The following is a 21497-nucleotide window of genomic DNA, read 5'->3' as shown; positions in this document are numbered from 1 at the left end:
GGAGAGGAAAAACAACCTCCTCACCTGCAAGATACAAGACCTAAAGACCCAGATTTCCAACCCTTGAGGAGCAGTCGTCCGTAGGCAAGTTGATCAGGCCTGCCAGACTGAAGGCCGTGTAATGGACCTACTGGAGGTGAAGGTCGCACATAAGAATCTCCAGAGGGAGCTGAGGAATGAATGCGAGGAAAAGTTGCATTATAATAACCACTTGGAAGGAACTTGTGGCAATATTAACCGACTCAATGACAGACCAAGAAAAGTTTGACAACGAGAAAGGACAAAATCAAATGAAGGTGCTTGAGCAGAGACTAGAGAAGGGGCGAGAGGCCTTCACCAGCCAGAAATGTTTCAAAGCATATCAGGCAATGGCAGCAAAAGTTCAGTAAACCCTCAAAAACAACAAAATTAAACCAGCACCCCTCCCTGTCCGCACATAAAGATTAGAACCAAATCAACTACTGATTTTATTTTATTTTAGCCTAATCTTCAGTATGGAAGGCTAACAGGTTAATCTGTCCCTGGGCACTTTGTGCAAGTTGTGCATGGCCTGGCAGCCCTAAAAAAAAAAAAAAAAAGTCTCACTCACCTTGTTGTGAGATGGGAGGTATATAGTAAATATAGTAAATATAAAAATAAATATAAATATATAAAAGTATAAATAAAAATAAAATAAATAAATAAACATGTATGGTTTGCTTGTATTACAGTTATGGATTTCACGCACCATTCTGAGTACTTTTCACCATTCAGAAGGTGGAATGTGTTGTTTAAAATTGTCATGTGAAATTCTCAGAAGCCCATAAATTGATGTTATTTACTTATTCAATTCCATTCAATTCATTTTATTTTTGTAACGCCCAAAATCACAACAACAGTTGTCTCGAAGGGCATTCATGTTTTGGTTGATGGGGTAAACTGGAGTACCCGGAGGAAACCCATCCAGACACAGGGAGAAACATGCATCAAACCAAGCAACCAAGCATTAAAGAATTAAAGAAGACACATGAAGTCTGGCATGTCTGGTTGTAACCTAAAACCTCATTCACACATAGTTTCTAGTAAATAATCATAATACTTTGTTCACACCCTTCATTACCCTGTTCTGTCAAAATACTAAATACACTGCCTGGCCAAAAAAAAAAAAAAAGGTTATTGTGTATTTGTTTTATTCATTTAGAAAGCATGGATTGTTTGGGGGAAACAATAACTTGGAAATATATCTCCAACGTCTATTTTTACATTGTCTGCTTTAAATACCCCCCAAAACAACAACTTTTGGGGCATGTAGAACAAGACCCCTCCTCTCAAACGTTTACTAAACTAAGAGTACTGTTACTTCAACAAAAATATTACTCAAGTAGGAGTAAAAGTATGCTGCCTGAAAAGTAGTTTCTTTAAAGATCCTATATATCAGGGGTGCTCAGACTTTTTCAGTATGTGAGCTACTTTTAAAATGATCGTGTCTGAACGATCTACCACCTAATACAAACATGTTAAACATATATTTATTTGTAAATGTATTATGAATTCTTACATGTACAGTGCATTTTGATGTACCTTGCACAACGTCATGAGATAATACTGCACAACACAGTTGAACTTCTTACATGTTCATAATTACTTGAATGATGATTACTGCTCTGATGACTTGCACTGAATGGAATCAGTGAGGGATGCATAGTTCGGGCAGTAGCTTCTGACAGCCAGGAGTAAAATTGCATTTTTCGTTTGAAAGCGATAACAGAGCTAATCATGTGGATTACGGTTTTGTCTTTTTTATAGCCATAAAAAACATGTTAAACGAAGTATCAGAATTTACTGTATTTTTCACACAACTACTTCTATTTTACACATCCATCCATATTTTTTCTTTTACGCATCGAATAAATGACTGGGAAAATCCCCGCAGCACCAGCGCTCTCATTCGTCACCTTCGAGGGACAACAGAGGCAGATTACTGTAATGATGATAAAATATTTAGATAGCCCCATGTCTCCGCTTTGAGACGCCATTTGAATTTACATGAGAGCACGACTAGTTGCGGAGTTACACACTGGAAAGTCCGCAACCGCGCTCTATCAGCGACGATAGGATCTGACGCTATAGGGTTAAACTAACTCGCACTTGTTTATGCGTGTGCAGCACCCCTGATGTAACCTAGGGTCAGGTGTAATCTGACTGTCCTGTATATTAGTCATGTGACTGGATGGATGACGGGACGTGATCTACCCAAAATGCTTTCACGATCGACTGGTAGATCGCGATTGACGTAATGAACACCCCTGCTATATATTATGTAAAATGGACTCTTTAATGGAGCTTTAAGTGTTAAATGTTGTTACCCTTTCAAAACAGACCTGGAGTTCTGTTTTGTTTCACTCACAAATGTTTGAGTAATACTTTATTATAAGCCTGTCTGCATCTCCAAAGCTCAAAAAGCTCTGTTCCACCTTGTGATGTCATGTACTTGTAGTTTTCAAGTTAACAGCCCTGAAATTGTCAGTTTCTACTGAACTAAAGGTAAAAGAAGTACCGTTCAGTAGAAATGGGCAATTCCACGACTGAAATTCTAATGAAGGTGTATGGAGTCTAAAAACACAGTGGAGCACTTCCTGTATTACCACATGACATCACAAGGTGGAACAGAGTATTTTCAGTTTGAGAAAAGAAGTCAGCCTAAATATGCAGGGTTGTGTGTTAAACATCCATCCATGTCAATCTCACTCTCCATCCTTCCCTCACTTGTGAACAAGACCCTGAGGTAAACTCCTCCACTCGAGGCAAAGATTCACCACATACCTGAAGAGGGCAAACCACCTTTTTCCGGTCGAGAACCATGACCTCGAATTTGGAGGAGCTGATTCCCATCCCAGCCACTTCACACTGCAAACCGCCCCAGCACCTGCTGCAGGTCCTCACTCGATGTTCAGGACAACATCATCTGCAAACAGTCGTATGATCCTGTTCCTGAACTGGACCCCCTCCAGCCCCTGGTTGTGCCTAGAAATTCTGTCCATAAATACAATGAACAGAACCGGTGACAAAGGGCAGCCCTGACGGAGTCCAACATGCACCGGGAACAGGTCTGACTTACTTCCGGCAATGCGAGCACAGCTCCTGCTCCGGTTATACAGGGACCGGACAGCCGGGCAAAGGGACCCGGACACCCTACTCCTGGATCACCCCCCAAATTGTATTAGGAGGGACACAGACGAATGCCTTCTCCAGATCCACAAAACACATGTAGACTGGTTGGGCAAACTCCTATGAACCCTCAAGGACCCAATGGAGAGTATAGAGCTGGTCCAGTGTTACGCGACTGGGACAAAAACCACACTGCTCCCCCTGAATCCGAGGTTTGACTATCGGTCAGTTTGTCCTATCTAGTACTCTGAAAAAGACCTTACTGGGAAGGCTGAGTGTGATTCCCTTGTAATTGGAACACACCCTTTGGTCTCCCTTCTTATACAGGGGGGTCACCATCCTGGTCTGCCAGTCCAGTAGTTCTGGTGCCCGACCGCCACGCAATGTTGCAGAGACACCGCTTGGGTTCAGATCAGGGAGGCCATTTTTCCTGATCACGCCCCTCCAGATGTCACTGGTGGCGTGGGCGTTGAAGTGCCCCAGTAGAACAATAGAGTCCCCAGTCAGTGCACTTTCTAGTACCCCTTCCAGGGACTCCAAGAATGCCAGGTACTGCTGCTTGGCTCATAGGCCGACACAGCAGTGAGAGACCTGTCACTGATCCGAAGGCACAGACATGGCCCTCTTGTTCACTGAACTCTAACACGAGGCCAACCAAAACATGAACGCCCTTTGAGACAACTGTTGTTGTGATTTTGGGCGTTACAAAAATAAATGAATTGAATTGAATTGAGGCGGCTTAGCTGTGAGGCAATAAGCAAGCCCACACCAGCTCGCCGCCTCTCACCATCCACTGCAGCACAAAGTCGGAGTTATCCGTACTCTGTGATTCAAACAAGAGACAATAGCTGTTTAAAGTTTCAATGTAGTTAGATCCTCCCTTCAGATAGATATAAGGCAGTGTTCATCAGCAATTTGACCAGAACTGAAGAAGTGGCTTTGATGAACAGCAAAACGTCTTCATTCCTACAACGATTTGTCCAGTTGACAGATTCAAACTTTGTCTTTTGCTATACATAACATACATTTCCTGATACAAAAATGTTAACTAAAAACCTTTTATTTCATACAAATAAACATCAGTAGTGATGTTTATGCTCACACAACCATTTTCCAATCATATCTAGGAGATGTTTACTATTTAATTTTGTACAAATAATTACTTTGATGAAGCCTCTGACCTGCAGGTTGAGAAGCACTGCTCTATCTGTAGCTTTAGGCACTGGCAGCCCAGGTTCACTTGTGATTGTAGGGTTGGTTTTCCTCTGTGCAGGTGAACCTCTTCTTCCTCCTGAACATCATCCGAGTGCTGGTGACCAAGCTCCGGGACACGCACCGCGCAGAGTCCAACATGTACATGAAGGCAGTGAGAGCCACCCTCATTCTGGTGCCTCTGCTAGGAATCCAGTTTGTCATCATCCCCTGGAGACCAGAGAACCGCGTGGCTGGAGAGGTGTACGAGTACATCATGCACATCCTCATGCACTACCAGGTAAGAGTTGCTCATGGACCACACAGGTATCACTGTAAAAGAAGAAGTGAATGTGAATAATAAAATCTATCAAGAAGACTGCACAGAAGTTCAATTTAATTCATTTTATTTTTGTAACGCCCAAAATCACAACAACGGTTGTCTCGAAGGGCGTTCATGTTTTGGTTGATGGGGGAAACCGGAGTACCCGGAGGAAATCCATCCAGAAACGGGGAGAAACATGCAAAACTCCACACAGAAAGGCCTGGGCGATCCAGGGATCGAACCAAACCTTCTTGCTGTAAGGCATGAGTGTTGCCACTCAGCCACCGTGCTGCCTACACACAAAAACAAACCACACAAATCAAAAAACAGGACAAATCAGACAAAACAAGAAAAATCAGCCAGGCAAGGAGGAGGGAGGCGGAGGAGGGCCAGCCGGGTGGAGGAGGGCCAGGCAGAGAGGAGGAGAGGGTCCAGCTGTCATCAGGGTATCTGAAAGAGTTACACTCCACAGGGGGAGTGGGACAGGGGACAACATGTGAATAGCATTGCTGATGAGAAAATAGGAGGAAGCAGAGGATAGTGCTCAGGTTGCCATACTTCCCCCAGCTAGTTATCCCCTACTGCAGCCTATTCAATCCCAGGTTTTAATGTCACTCCCAGCCAAAGTACTCCTGGACAGCACAGAAGTACTCTTGGACCACACAGAAGTACTACTGGACAGCACAGAAGTACTCCTGGACAGCACAGAAGTACTCCTGTACAGCACAGAAGTACTCCTGGACAGCACAGAAGCCCTCATGGACCGCACAGAAGCACTCCTGGACCGCACAGAAGTACTTCTGGACAGCTTAGAAGTACTTCTGCACACTGAGTTAATGATTAGATTAGATTCAGCTTTTTCGCTTTTTACACTTGTAAACATTCCAATCACTGCCTTTCTACCTTTGCCTTTCACCCGTCTCTGGTGTCAGTAGTTCAAATGCAATAAAGGTGGGACTAAGAGTACTCTGTTTTTTTTAATGCTTGGGCAAGACACATCACAGACCTCATGTAGTCCCAGTTTCCTCTGGAGATCTCATCTAGTCCTCAGACCGCATGTAGTCTAATGTTTCTTTGAAAGGGGCAGCACCACAGTACATCAGGAGAACATTAAAAGTATTTTGCTATAGAGTAGTAGCACATAGAAGATTAATGTCCTTGGGATACGTTTTCTTGAGTAATGATTTAGCTTTTTAATCTGTGCTGATGTGGAAAATTGGGTTCCATTCAAGTGCTACAACATCATTATTGTCAACTCACATGAATCTCACTGGTCCAAATGGAATAAAATATATGTATGAGAAAAATACATTTAAAAGCAGTTACAACGTTTGGCATCCTCAAAAAAGAAACTAAATCTCGGATGAGCCAGGAGATGCTAAACGTGTGTTCAGCATCTTTTTTTTTTTTTTAAACTTTATTTTTATTAGGGGTTTTATAAGTATTTTAGAACAGAAAGAACAGCAGACCACAAAAACAATACAGAGCATCCAGGAAAGAATACAGAAACAATGCAGTTATTCCATTAGCATGATCATATAACTAGTTTTTCAATATAACAAGTCCATTTCTCCCAATATCTTTTACATTTGTCAGCAGAAACTCTCAGTGAAAAGGTCAGTCTCTCCATGTCATAGATCTCGGTGACAACTTGAATCCAGTCAGTAAGTGTAGGTGCGTCCTTACACAACCATTTGCGGGTTATGGCCTTCTTCGCTCCAGCTAGTAGTATTGACAAAAGATATTTATCAGATCTTAGCGTCCCATGTGGAAGTTTACTCAAATAGACTTCAGTGAATCCCCATGTCAAGCCAGGTCCAAACATATCCTGGATTACTCTTATCACCGATAACCAGTAGTGGGCGATCTTGTCACAGTTCCAAAAGATATGGAAATGTCCAGCTCTGTCATTGCCACAGTCTCTCCAACATTGTGCTTTGTCTGGGTCATTACAATGTTTGCTCCTAATATAAGGTGTTACAAAAAAGCACCATATTTTTCCACATAAATTCCCTCCAACGGCCTGAACTTGAGGTAGTCATAGTAGTTTTGCAGATATTTGACCAGTCATCCTCCGATATTTTAACCCCAGCGTCCTTTTCCCATGCCTCTTTAATATATGTGGTAGAAATATTTCTCGCTGCTTGCAGACATTTATAAATTGTGGTTATTTGTTTCTTGGATGTGTTGCCTTTACAAGCTTCTAGAAAAGATTTCACCAGATCACTTTCTTCTTCAGTAAATTTAATTTAAAAGTCTTGAAAATATCTAAAGAGGTCATGTTTGTCCAAATTATGTGCGTCTGAGAGTTCCATGTAACTTTTCAAAACACCATTGTTTGATATAGTCCAATAACCAGTGATACCCTGCCATGACCACTGTCGAAACCCATTATCAGTCCATGCCGGTAGAAACTCTGAATCAAAAGCCGGCCAACGCAGTAATCTGGCATTTCCTTCTATGTTTTTGTTTTTAAGTATTTTACTCCATATATTTATTGGTACTTTTATCCAGACGGGCAACAGGTTTGAGTCTAAGTACTTTTTAAGAAGAGACTGATCACCGAGCATGGACTGAAGAGGCACATCAAAGCATGACTGGTCAATCTCTTTCCATTTAACCTCACAGCAAGGATCACACCAACTTATCAAAACTCGTAGCTGAGCTGCTTTATAGTATCCCTCCAACCACGGTAGGGCTAGTCCACCCTCCTCTCTTCGTAACTGTAATGTTTGAAACTTTATTCTTGTTTTTTTGTTTCCCCAAATAAAATTTGAGATCATTCTATTCCACTCATTGAATTGCTTGGAGGGTATCTCAACTGACAGTGCCTGAAAAAGGTAAAGAAACCTTGGCAAAAGCTTCATTTTTATTATGTCAATCCTATTATACATATTCATTGGCAACAGAGACCATCGCTGTAAATCCGCTTTAATGTTGGTGGTTAGAGTAGTATAATTTTCTTCAAAGATTAATGATAAATCCTTTGGTATATGTACTCCCAACTATTTGATGCTTTTATTCTTCCAACTAAAATTTGTCATCTTGCGAATCTCAGGAGAGGGCAGATAATTAAAAGAGATTATTTGGGTTTTCTGTAGATTCAACTTGTAACCAGAATATGTACCAAAGTCCCGCAACAAGGACAAAAGATTAGGTAAACTGACCTTGGGGTTAGATAATGTTAAACACCATCATCTGCGTATATTAAACAAGCTTTGTGTATGGTGTCTCCTACAGTAATCCCTGAAATATCTGTATGTTCTCTGATAGCCTGAGCCAAGGGCTCAATGAAAAGTGCAAACAGGGTTGCGCTGAGGGGGCATCCCTGACGACAGCCTCTCTCTAAGTATAGTGTGTCAGACAAGTCCCCATTGATTTTGATCCTGGCAGATGGGGAATCATATAAAGATTTTATACATCCAATTATTTTACTGTTAAAACCGAACCTGTCCAGGACCAAATAAAGATACTCCCAACCGACAGAATCAAATGCTTTTTCAGCATCAAGACTAACTGCTATAGATTCTATGTTTTTCATTTTATTAATGAGATGTAAAGCACGTCTAATATTATCATGAGTCTGTCTATTGCGGACAGATCCAGATTGATCAGTGTCTGTCAATTCTGGAACAATAGCCTCGAGCCGCTGAGCTAGTATCGTGACAAATATTTGATAATCAATATTTAAAATAGATATTGGACGATAAGAGCTGCATAGAATTCTGTCTTTACCTGGTTTATAAATCACTGAAATCACTGCTCTTTTCCAAGATGGTGGTATCTCCCCACCCCTTAAAACATGATTAAAGCAAGCCTTAAGTGGCAGAAGTATTAAATGTTGAAAATGTTTATACCACTCAACTGGATAACCATCTTCTCCGGCCATTTTGTTGGTTTTCAACTTTGAGATGGCTTTACTAATTTCTTCATCTGTTATTTCCCGATTTAACCTCTCATTTTGTTCGGTTCCTATGGATGGTAAATCAAGTGAAGAAAGAAAATGATTTATAGTTTCAACATTTGCAGAGTGGGGTTGGGTATACAATTGTTCATAATATGCCACAAAGGAGTTCTGTATGTCTTTTAGATCATGACATATATTGTCATCAAGAGGGCTCTTCATTTTATGTATAAATCTTTCGGCCTGTTGTTTACGTATCCTCCAAGCAAGACGTTTCTTAGATTTAGAACCATTTTCATAATAATTTTGCTTTATAAATTTTGACTTCTTTTCTATTTGATCCTCATACAGTTTGTTCAAACTTTGTTTTGTTTCGTTGATCTTTATTAGGATATCATTGTTTTTGTTTTGCATGTGTTCTTTTTCTAAAATCTTCAGTTTGTCAAATACATGTTTCATGTAACTTTCCTTTTGCCTTTTCTTAAAAGAAGACCACATAATCAATTTACCTCTAAGTACGGCCTTTAACGCATCCCACACTACACTGGGAGAAATATCATTAATACTATTATGATCCATATAATCTTTCAGTTCCTTCTCTACGAAGTCATTAAACTTGTTATCTTTTAGGAAACTTGTGTTAAGTCTCCATAGAGTTTCTTTACGATCATTATCCAAATGGAGGGTCAAGCACACCCCTGCATGGTCAGATACGTCTCTGACACCTATTTCGCAAGTTACAATTCTATGTCTGTCAGACGTCAACATAAAAAAATAATCTAATCTTGAATATACCTGATGGGAGTGTGAAAAAAAGTATAACTCTTATCTGATTGATGCAAGTGTCTCCACACATCCATCATTCCTAGTTCCTTAAGCATTTTCTTAACCAATATTGCTTCTGGTTGTTTTTTTTTTCATTTTACTGAAGGAATCTATAAAAGGGTTAAGACAGACATTCCAATCCCCTCCACTTATAAGCACACCTGATATTTCTGTTGCAATAAGATCAAAAATCTTCTTAATCGTGCATTCGTCTTTGCCTGGAGGTCTATACACGTTTAACAGTCACTTCTTTATTGTCTATATATCCTTTAACTAAGATATAACGTCCTTCCTTGTCACTGACCTGAGATGTATACTGAAAGTTCACTCTATTTGGTAGTAGGATGGCAACTCCTCTAGAGTGACCATTTACAAATGAGGAGTAGTACATATTTTTAAACCCCATTTTGCTTATCTTTTCATGCTCTGTGGCAGAAAGATGAGTTTCCTGCCAAAATATTATGTCATATTTTCCTCTTTTCATTTTAGCAATTACTTTAGCCCTTTTAATGGGGTTATGAAGACCATTTACATTGAGAGTGATAACTGTATACTGTTGTCTACCCGCCATCAAGAGAGAGGTACAAACTAAACATAGAAATCTGTAGATGCTCTGAAAAACACACATGGGTCTGCAAAATAAAAAAACAAGAACATACCAGAACATGGAACATACGTGACCTCCAAAAGTGAAGTATAAGTCCACCTTCAAAGTTGGGAGGGGAATCCCTGGGGAAACAGGGAATCCCTCGCAGTGCTGCCACCCTCCATCTACTGTCCATCGTGGTGGCGCAAAGTGGGGAAGCAATTTCCCCGACGGCCAATCAGATATGGTGATTCAGTTAGCGGCGCGCAGGTGTAATTGCTTTCACTGCTATACCACGCAGAAGCTTGCCTTGAATCACACGGTGCCTCTTTTAAACACCTTCAACTTTTCTTGGATGCTTCTCATCAGCTCTTCTCTGTTCCAACCCTTTGTTGCACGCGCGGATTTCCACATAGGTCTCCTCTGTCTGGGAGAGGGAGCCGGGTGCGTTGCGTCCTCCGCTCCTGCCTGCAAAAGCCCTCTTTTCTTTAAGTCATCCGTGGCTTCCTCCACGTTATTATAAACCACAGTGTCATTGCCTCCGTCATAAAACACGCAGTCTGGCTGGGTAAAGAGTTTGGAAGGGATATTCTTTTTCTTTGAGCATTTTCCTGACGGGGTTGTAGGCTTTACGTTTAAGAAGCAGATCACTGGGGTAGTCAAAATATATACGCCTTCCATTAAACTGAATATCCCCTTTGCTCCAAGCAGAGCGGAGAACCTTCTCTTTCATCTTGTACTCCAAAAAACATATTACGATAGATCTGGGGTTAGGGCTCGGCGGTGGTCTGGGCCCCAGAGAGCGTTGACAGCGCTGTATGGCTAAAGGAGCGTCAGCGAGGGAGAGTTCAGATTTAAGAAAATCTTCTGTAAACATTTGAATATTGGTCCCCTCCGCCCCCTCAACAATCCCATGAATTCGGATATTATTTCTGCGGGAGCGGGCTTCTAGGTCTGATAGTTGTCTTTGGAGTTCCAGTTGTAGCTGTAGAGAGTGCTCCAGAGCGTCTTTGACGTCAACATTGAACTCCTCGATGTCGGCTACTCTCTGCTCGGCCTCGCCGACTCTGTGTGACATGTTTTAAGTCCGCATTAAAACTGTCCATACGCTTTCCCATTTCTTCTCTAAAGCCAGCCACTACAGTCTTTAGCATGTCAAGTCGTTAAGTTCCTTCTTTATATCATTTTGGACATTTCTCAGCTCTGCTATAATGTTAGCTTGAATAGCGTCCATGGTCACGTTTTCTGTTAGCTTGTTAGCCGCGGCAGCCTTCGCGGGTAAAGAGTCCTCTTCGTTTGCAATGTCCTGCAGATTTGCTCTAGTTTTCCTTTTATTGCCCCCTGACATAATACTGACAACTTTTATTTCTAATTATGATACTTTTACCGGGGAAAGAGTGGGCCGTCGGGGAGCTAAGGAATTATGCTGCCAATTGCTCCCTCGCCATCCCGGAAGTCCTCAGTGTGTTCAGCATCTTAATGTGTTTTTGTGTTTGTAACGTGTTTCTATTCTAAATGTAAGTTTTCTAACATGTGTCTTTGTGCCCAGTGTTGTACACACTTGTATCAGTGTCATTTCATTCCTTTGTTCTGTGTTGTGTGTTAAACGCCTTTCTAGGGACAAGTGCTGTGAATTAGCTGCGACTGTAAGCACTATGATGCATGCATTGGGCTCCAGTGCCACAGTTAGTGGCTGCATCCTTCCAAGGACCCAGCCAACGAAGGCTGCTCCTCCGTGTAGCCTTGTCGACCGTAAAGGCCGTGCCGAAATGGAACAGGTCTTGCCCACGGAGTCGCTCCCATCACCCAAAATCCGAGACAACACTAATGCTAACCATATGTACCACGCACATTATGCACATGGATCAATGACATAGATTACTCTCTAGTGATCAAATAGTCGGACCATGAGCCCAAGATATTATAATAAATCTGATCCAAATCTTATGACTAAAAACACAAAAATTAAAACTAGTGTAACTTCTGTAAATATAACCAATTTAGCAATATTCGTGTAATAAAATATCCTAAATCACCTTAAAGTTTTAACTAAATTTATTGAATTCTTAAAGTAGGATTTTGATACTGACTAGTTAATACATTACACCCTTTACACACATTATAAAGTCAGTACAAAAAACTGTTGTATATTATACTGAATTACAACTGTTTTTACTAAATCATGTGACAGTCCAAAACAACTTAAAATTATACATGTAAAATGTGAACAAGTGGATTACTACTGCCTAAACATTGTTTAGTACATGTAAATGAATTAGTTACTATTAAAAGAGGCAAATAACTGTCACATCTCACAATGAATCCACAGTATAGACAGAAACATCATCATCAACACATTTATCTCGTGGTCATCATGGATAGATTGTATTTTGGTCTTTAAAACATTCTGCTTCTTGTCACACACTTCAGATGTGAAGTACAAATCTATTCCCTGTAACTGCAACATTACCATGGTACCCTTCCTCAATGATAAAACTGTTTAGGTACTCTTCAGCTAAGATTAAAAAAAAAAAAGGTACCTTTATTCTACATTTAAATTAAATATTTAAATATTCCATATCCTCGATGGAACCAAAGATGCCCCACAGGTGTTCTGCAGGATCACCTCCTCCTCAGAGACTCTGGATGAGGGACAGACGTGACCCAACGCACTTAGACCACTGTATAGTGCATCCCTTGTCCAGGAGGACTCAGCTCTGTTTGCTGCACAGTGGGATTATGGGGCCTTGTGTTTTGTCATTTGAAAGTCCTGCAGAGTCAAAACCTCTAATGACAAACACATTAAGAAAGTTACAAAACTATTACAGGTTAAGATGAAAGGTTCAAACTGCATGTCATAAACTTCATTCAGATCCACTGGCCATTTGTATAAAAAAACAAACAGCTACATTAAGTCACCAATAGTGCACATTTGTGAAATCCTTATTTTCACCATTGTCGTAATAACTGACGGGGACCAAAGATACAGAACTCGGGGAACAGTTTAACAATGTTTATTTACAGCTTGAAATGTGCAAAAGAAGGTAGATTGATCAGATAGTAGAGTGGTTTGCAGTAGTCCTTGAGTAGATCGTGGGCAGCAGGGTCAGAGAAGAGGTGAGCAGTACTGGTAGAAGTGAGAACCATTTAAATTAAAATTTCAATTTGATCATGATTCAGTTCTGTGGCCCCAGCAGTGTTTCTGTCAAACAGGAGGCTGCAGATGAGGAAGAAAAGATTAATATCAAACATTTTAAACAGTTTCCTCATTATTATACAGTTAGGTCTGATGGACGTAACAGGCAGACACAAGTCTGTAGTCTACATCAGCGTCAGCACAAATTTGTTAAAAGTCTGTCATCAATCTGACCAGTGTAAACAGTGTTCTTTACTCCTTAATTTAAAAACATTCAGGGATTGTAAAAAGCAGATAAATCACTAGATAAATCACAGAATTAAATGCATAAATTGGAGGCTTTTATTACATAATTTACAAGTAAATATAAGTTTGACATAATTAAACTGTGCCTTTTAGGACTAATACATGAAATAAATGTGTTATTCGACCTCCAAGCTTCAATGGCCAAGTGTTTGGTCCCATGTCCATGAAAATTTGGCTGTTTCCTCCTCGTAGTTTGAGGAATTACTCCATGGGCTTCTATTCTGCTAACAGTAAAAACTTAATTAGTGTTTGTTGACCATCTGTCCAAATATGTATGTTTGAGCGTTAGCTGCAGATTACCAGTCAGACTTTTAGCTCAAACCTCCAAGGCTTACGCAGTTAACACCAAACTTCTTTGACAATTATGTGTGCGTTATGGCATTATGTCACGTTTACAGTTGTGTTCATAATGATTTCATAAAGTTAAGAGCATGTGATTACATGTTTTCTCCACTCTGCAAACAAGCTTTTTGCTCCATGTTTTTCAAACATCTGACCAGCGCCTCGTGATACATGATGAGATATAGGAGGCTGCAAAGGAAGCTCGGATGTGCTCTTAATTCACGGCCAATCTCCATGGAAATGCGGGCAACATTTGTCGGGCGCATTTGTGGGCTGCGTGAAATGGGCAATGCCGATCATGACGCAACTGGCCTTCAAATATAGCCGCTGAAGGATGAACTTTTTTTTTTTTTTTTTTTTTTTTTTTATGTAACTTTCCTGGCAGAGGGCACGCCACCTGCTTCGCCCCATAGACATATTACAGCTTTGTCTAGAATGTTCCACAGCATGGCATATTAACTATATCCATCAATGGACATTAATAATGGCACATGTATCTTGAGACTGTTGTGTATGTGTGAGTGTAACTGTGATTTTAAGCTGCGGGCAGTGAGCCCAAGACAAATTTCCCTTTGGGACAATAAAGTTTATCTTATCTTATCAAGACAAAAATATATGTTTAATGCCATACTAGTGAACGTTCCAGTTAAACAAACAACATCTCCATGGAGACAAACAGGTGATAGCAGAAAAGTTAGAAACCCTCCAGGTCTGTATGCATAGAGCTTTTGGACTCATGTTAATGTCTGTCCCATTTCAATAAGGCAGCAAAAAAATAAATGCATGCTTTGGGTTTTATATGTTATTACATTTGTCAACGAGTAATATGATCCAATATATAACTTCCAGCTTTAGTTTTTTGAGTTTACTAGTGTATGGAGGATTTCTGTTGCTTGATGAAATAAAATAAAAAAAAATCTTTAACTTTAAGAAATATTAATTACGTGGCTGTTAGCTTTGCCAATAAACTACGTTAAACACTTACTTCACGTACTTCTGATATTTTCTAACAAGGCTCAGGCTCTCAGAAAAACAGATTATCTGAAGGCTAACACTATCTCTTCTATAGAAAATGCATTGGAGCTAACATACGAGATGCTAGCTCCTTCAGAGTGCAGGTATTCTGTAAAGAAGGACTATTTTACTTCTATTGGGTTTTAACTAAAATATTACATATTTAGATCACTATTTTTTTAGACTATGTTTGCAGAAAACAATGCATTAACATGTTTTATAAGGTTTCCTTTTTATTTTTGAGGCTCTGAGTACCCCCACACTTTTCTCTCCACGATAAGTCACTCCCATTCCATAGCACTATTACAACAATATCAGTTGCATCCCACTATTGAAACTATTGCACATCGTGTCAGGTTTATCAAGTTGCTGTGTACAGTTTTGTATCATGTTCTTGTATATTTATGGAGAATTGTCATGTGGGAGCATGGGTGATATAGGCTTGTGGGCGGAGAATTGCACAGAATCTTACAGCTAATGTAAGGGGGATTTAAATAGATGTTTTAGAGGTCATCCAATGCTTGGATGACCTCTAAAACCTCTTCAGGCATGTTTTTGATGAGGGAACAATGCTATAACATGGTAGAAAGCTAAAAAAAAAAAAAAAAAAATGCTTGCTGTATCCTATCCTGTATAATATTTACTATTTAAGCAGATAGGTACGAGCCTCTTCCAGTTGGTCAGGTCTAAGTTCAGCAACAGCATGGGCTCAAAGAATGAGGTCAGCTGACACCTGAATATACTGAATGACCAGGTTATTCCATCAATGGATTGTTTCTTCCTTGATGGCACGGGCATATTCCAAAATGACAATGCCAGGATTCATTGGGTGCAAATTGTGAAAGAGTGGTTCAGGGAGCATGAGACACCATTTTCACACATGGATTGGTCACCACACAGCCCAGACCGTAACCCCATTGAGAATCTTTAGGGTGTGCTGGAGAAGGCTTTGTGCAGCTGTCAGACTCTACCATCATCAATACAAGAAAAACGCAAATTGAATGCAACACGTAGATTTACCGGTCAATCTACGTTCCTACCCTCACCTATGGTCATGAGCTCTGGGTAATGACCGAAAGGACAAGATCGCGGATACAAGCGGCCGAAATGGGTTTCCTCTGCAGAATGGCTGGGCGCACCCTCAGGGATAGGATGAGGAGCTCAGTCACACGGGAGGAGCTCGGAGTAGAGCCGCTGCTCCTACACGTTGAGAGGAGCCAGTTGAGGTGGCTCGGGCATCTGCTCAGGATGCCTCCTGGACACCTCCCTAGGGAGGTGTTCTGGGCATGTCCCACCGGGAGGAGGCCCCGGGGAAGACCCAGGACACGCTGGAGGGACTATGTCTCTCGGCTGGCCTCGGAACGCCTTGGGATCCCACCGGAGGAGCTGGAGGACGTGTCTGGGGTGAGGGAAGTTTGGGAGTCCCTGCTTAGAATGCTGCCCCCGCGACCCGGCCCCGGATAAGCGGAAGAAAATGGATGGATGGACTGGATGGAAATAAATCTTGTGACACTGCAGAAGCTTATCGAAACAATGCTACAGTGAATGCGTGCCGTATACAAAGCTAAAGGAGGTCCAACATAATATTAGAGGGTGTGGCCTTTTTTTTTGGTGGCAACTTTTTTTTTTGGCCAGTCAGTGTTGGACATTTCTACCTTCTAGGCACTTAAAGCGTTATAGATCAAGGGACCACGCACCTACACACACACTACAAGTGAGGTGGGTTAAGTGTCTTGCCCAAGAACACAACGACAGCATTCATCTGTGGAAGCTGGATTTGCATTACCAACCTGTGGGTCAGTGGATCTGATCACTCAACTGAAGATGTTTATGTTGAGAGCGGGATTTGAACCACCAACCTTTGTATCAGTGGACAAACAAACATTGAAGGGACCATATAGAGCACCTTTAAAATAGACTCTAACAAATGTGAGAAGACATTTTCAAGACATTTGTGGTTGTCTCCGTTTTTCATATGGTGATGGGTTTATAATGCCTGCATGTGCGTGTATTTATAATGTGTGGGTGGGATGTTTATCCCATATATCCCAGCAATATATTGGCAGCACAATTATGATCTATGCTCTGATACATGTCATCTATTCTTCCTCACTCACTCCTTCTATTGGTCAGCACTCATCAGGCACTGACAGAAAGTAACCAATCACAGTGAAGTGTAAACCTTAAGTCCTATTCACACGGTATTAGTTTAACTTTGGGATGTCTGTAAAATTTAAAGTACTGACTTTATTCCTGAAATGGCAGCATGATAAACACACTAAAACAAGAACCTTTTAATTTATCATGTCACCAACGTGTCTTTTATTTTAAGATTGATTTTAGCAGAATGCACTTGCTCTGTAGCATTGTTATGCTGTAGTCTCTCTCTGTTTATCAGTTCACGCTCTACAGCCCCTCTGGTGCTGCTGGTCTTCAGTTGCTACGGCAGTGGGATTGTATTTCTGCGTCACATCTTTACTTCAGTTTGTTTTACATTGTATGTTTTGTTTTGTTTTTTTATTGTATAAAAACAACTGGATTAGAGTATGGTCTGTGATGAATTATCATTATTAATTTAGTTTGTATCTGGACCTAAAACAGGCCATAGAGACATTTTGAATTAGTATTAGCTTCAATGAACGGACAAAAAATAGATGAATTTACAGACATGAGTGTTCATGGGTGTGAGATGTTCTTAATTATTACAATTTACTAGGGGATTCTTGGTAAAACAAATCACATCTGAATAGGGCTATAGAAGAAGCAGATAGTTTTAGTTGAATAGAAATTGTAATATCTGACATATTGTTTTGGTCATATCTGCGTTCATTATGAGACTAAAAGCATGTGTGCTTCTTGTGTCCTCAGGGTCTGCTGGTGGCCACTATCTTCTGTTTCTTTAATGGAGAGGTGAGTGGACATGACTGTTGGATCACGTGTTTAAAGGATAGTGTAGCAAAATTCCAGCAGTATCTGATCTGCTCCTGGCAAATGTGTCCATCCAAACATGTGCTCCCAGTGAACCGTGAGAGCAGGCAGACAGATGTTACGAGAGGGACGGGGACCAAAACAACTCACCACCAACTTCATTAGAACAAGCCGAAATATTACACTTGGGACTCAGAGGGATGAGAATCTAACACTGTTGCTTAGGAATTAAAGGAACTATATGTAACTGTACTCTGCACTCTCACAGTTCTAAAAAGGGGCTATAACATTTCTATGGGGGTATTGACATCACATATTTAGATTGCCATGTTACCTTTTATTGTTTTGAAATTCTGTGTGTGTGCGTGTGTGTGTCCAACAAAGAGGGTGGATTTTCACAATAACTTCAGATTTATGAGCCCTGATCTGAAAAAGAATCAGTTAAGATAAGTCAGCTGCTTCATCATTTTCCATTACGATTCTGACATTAGATCCAGATATCTGATGCTCTACAATCTCCGAACAATATTTCATTGTCTGGTCTTATGCGGCCCCTGTTCATGTTGTGGAGAGTGGAGACATTATTTGAAACTAAAACATCACTGACAAACCAGCAGGTGATGCAGGGGACCAAGCACTTATCACATGTACATAGTTCATCATCACTTTAAAGGGAGGTGATTATAATATAATATAATACATAATAAGAGGCTTTAAAACATCATAATGTTGTCCTTACTGCGTCTTTTGACTTGGAATAAAGACTGGATAACAGTTTACAGTCTGCTCTGTTAGAATACAGCAGCAGCATGTCTCTATCGCATATTCATGCTATGTCCATGGAGCTGTTTACTTTCTGCATCTGCGCAGGGACACAGGGTTAACCCTGTCTTTACCGGAGCACAATATTGGCTAGCCACTATTGGTGCTTTTGGCTGATACAGATATTATTTAATCAAGTGGATATCTCCCAATACAATACTGGGCTGATATACTATTACATCCCTAGTTGTGGTATATAGTTTTGTACCATGTTTTTTTTTTAATCATTATGAATTGTCATGTGGGAACATGGATGACGTAGGCTTGTGGGCTGAGCATTGGACAGAATTGTACAGTGAACTGTAAGAAGGGTTTGAGTAGTGGCTGGGAGAGTTTGCTGGATTACTCAAACATGTATGGATGACATATCAAATGTTTATGATGAGGCAAGGCTATAAAGTGGTAGAAAGCTCTACAAAGTCAATATTGCACAATAACCTCAATTTAACTTTATTAATGGAATCAAGGTTGGCAGTAGCTTAGCTGGTAAGCTGGCGGTTTGGATCAATACTGGCACATACACCAGTGTCCAGCTGTATGACAGGGTGAATGGGTGAGTGCTTCCTTGATTTAAAGCTCTTGAGTGCCCAGTGGTGCAGGAGAAGACAAAACAGTAACTAAACAGTTTGAATGTTTGTACTGTTGCTCTGCTGAAGAGACAGAAAAGAGGAAAAAGGAAAAAGGGAGGGAGCAGAGCCGAGGTCATGTCAGGTAAGAGGAGACAGGCGTTATAAACGACACTGTTTTCTAAAAGAAGATCTGTGCTGTCTCTTTGTGTCTGCGCCTGTCTATATCTGTCTGTCAACATCTATGCCTGTCTGTCTGCGCCTGTCTATATCTGTCTGTCAACATCTGTGCCTGTCTGTCTGTGCCTGTCTATATCTGTCTGTCAACATCTGTGCCTGTCTGTCTGCGCCTGTCTATCTGTATGTAAACATCTGTGCCTGTCTGTCTGCGCCTGTCTATATCTGTCTGTCAACATCTGTGCCTGTCTGTCTGCGCCTGTCTATATCTGTATGTCAACATCTGTGCCTGTCTGTCTGCGCCTGTCTATATCTGTATGTCAACATCTGTGCCTGTCTGTCTGCGCCTGTCTATATCTGTCTGTCAACATCTGTGCCTGTCTGTCTGCACCTGTCTATATCTGTATGTCAACATCTGTGCCTGTCTGTCTGCGCCTGTCTATATCTGTCTGTCAACATCTGCACCTTCACGTCTGCACCTGTCTATATGTGTCTGTTAATATCTGCATTTTTTTCGCCTGTCTGTCTACAGCTGTCTGTCAGCACCTGTCTACATCTGTGCTTATCTATCTACACCTGTCTGTCAGGGCTTGTTTGCCTGCATCTGCCTGTCTGCAACACTGCTTCATTTGAGAAAGGAGAAAGAGCCGTGTGAGGACTGCACCAGCCAAAGAGAAGCCAAAAGTCTGAGTGAAAGATTACTCCGTCTCAAGAGAGGGAGGGAAGAGGGAAGGAGAGAAGAGGAGGAGATGGAGAAGAAAACAGAGAGGAGAGGGAGAGAAAGGGTCTGAGGAGAGAGGTAGTGAGGAGAGGGAGAGAGATGAGTGATAGAGGAGAGAAAGTCAGGATTAAGTGCTATAAATTGAATGCATTGTTTGACAGAAGGATAAGAGACGGCAGACACGGGGGAATGGGACAGCTGTAGAGAGACAGGAGACAGGAACAGGGAGACAGAAGCAGAAATAAGGGGACAGGAGCAGAGGCAGGAGACAGGAACAGGAGGGCAGGAGACAGGAACAGGAGGACAGGAGCAGAACAGGGGGACAGGAGCAGAGAGAGGGAGACAAGAGCAGAGAGAGGGAGACAGGAGCAGAAAGACAAGGCAACAGGAGTAGATTTGTGTGTGGTTCTGTTCTGTAAATGAGATGTGAAGTGTAAAAGCCGCTCTGTGCTCTATGTAATTCTCTGTATGTTTATCACAAAGTTATTTATAAAGGCCCAGTTCAGTCAGACTTTATTAAACCTCCAGGGTTAAGTCTAACTGACTTCTCTTCAGTCAGATGTGCCACTCACTCCATTTACATGCACGCCAGGAAAACCAGATAACTGGCCAATCAATTTTTAAACCAATTTTCCAAAATGCATCAAACCTGGAAACTGCGGTTGAGGTGCCGTGAATCAAATTTCAAAGTTCCCAATAACACATCGGGAGAAGCTGATACGTACTTGGATACTTGCTGCATGTATAAGCCCAGTCCAATTTACATTAAACGCAGACTAGGAGAGGCGTTCAACTGCACCTGCTAGGAAATTGCCAGGAAAATATTAAACATGTGTTTGGATGTGTACTTAATTATTTTAGATCAGCAGCGATGATAAACTATGGTCTATTCACTACAGACTAGCACATGTTTTGTTTAGGTCTTTTTATGATAAAGTGAAAGTGAAAACAGCCAGCGCTTTAATGGTTAACAGCATACTTTTTTTTTTTTTTACTTTAGATTTTGATTATGTGTTTGTTTGATGAGTAATAATGTGTTTTAGACATTTTGGTTTGATTCCAAGATAACCTACACTTAAATGGATTGAAACATAATTTTAGTATGGAACAGTATACTGTATGTGGCTGAGGTAGCGCCCTCTGCAGGTGGGTAGTGAGTCCCTGCCTCAAGTGGAGGAGTTCACGTATCTCTTGTTCACAGGTGAGGGAAGGATGGAGCTCTGCAGCATCTGCAGTGCTGCAGTTGCTGTATCAGACTGTTGTGGTGAAGAAGGATCTGAGCTGAAAGGCGAAGCTCTCAATTTACCAGTCAATCTACATTCCTGCCCTCACCTATGGTCATGAGCTCTGGGTAATGACCGAAAGGACAAGATCGCAGATACAAGCGGCCGAAATGGGTTTCCCCTGCAGGGTGGTTGAGCACTCCCTTAATGATAAGTTGAGCTTGGTCACCCAGGAGGAGCTCGGAGTAGAGCCACTGCTCCTCCACGTCGAGAGGAGCCAGCTT

At 41.2% G+C, this 21497-nt stretch overlaps 1 protein-coding gene across 1 annotated transcript in view; it reads left to right on the top strand.

The window, feature by feature from the left end:
- calcr (calcitonin receptor) overlaps positions 1 to 21275 on the top strand; it is a 203819-nt gene extending 182544 nt beyond the window's left edge. Inside the window, exons 17-20 of the mRNA XM_055225250.1 lie at positions 4421 to 4639; positions 5266 to 5457; positions 17645 to 17686; positions 21192 to 21275. Coding sequence (XP_055081225.1) covers positions 4421 to 4639; positions 5266 to 5457; positions 17645 to 17686; positions 21192 to 21275 — 537 coding nt within the window. The remainder of the gene's footprint in view (positions 1 to 4420; positions 4640 to 5265; positions 5458 to 17644; positions 17687 to 21191) is intronic.
- Positions 21276 to 21497: the final 222 nt, after the last annotated feature.

The sequence above is a fragment of the Periophthalmus magnuspinnatus genome, chromosome 11, assembly GCF_009829125.3.
Source record: "Periophthalmus magnuspinnatus isolate fPerMag1 chromosome 11, fPerMag1.2.pri, whole genome shotgun sequence".
Classification (NCBI taxonomy): Eukaryota; Metazoa; Chordata; class Actinopteri; order Gobiiformes; family Gobiidae; genus Periophthalmus; species Periophthalmus magnuspinnatus.
The sequence above is the reverse complement of the archived record's forward strand: the minus strand, read 5'-3'. Positions and strand labels throughout refer to the sequence as shown.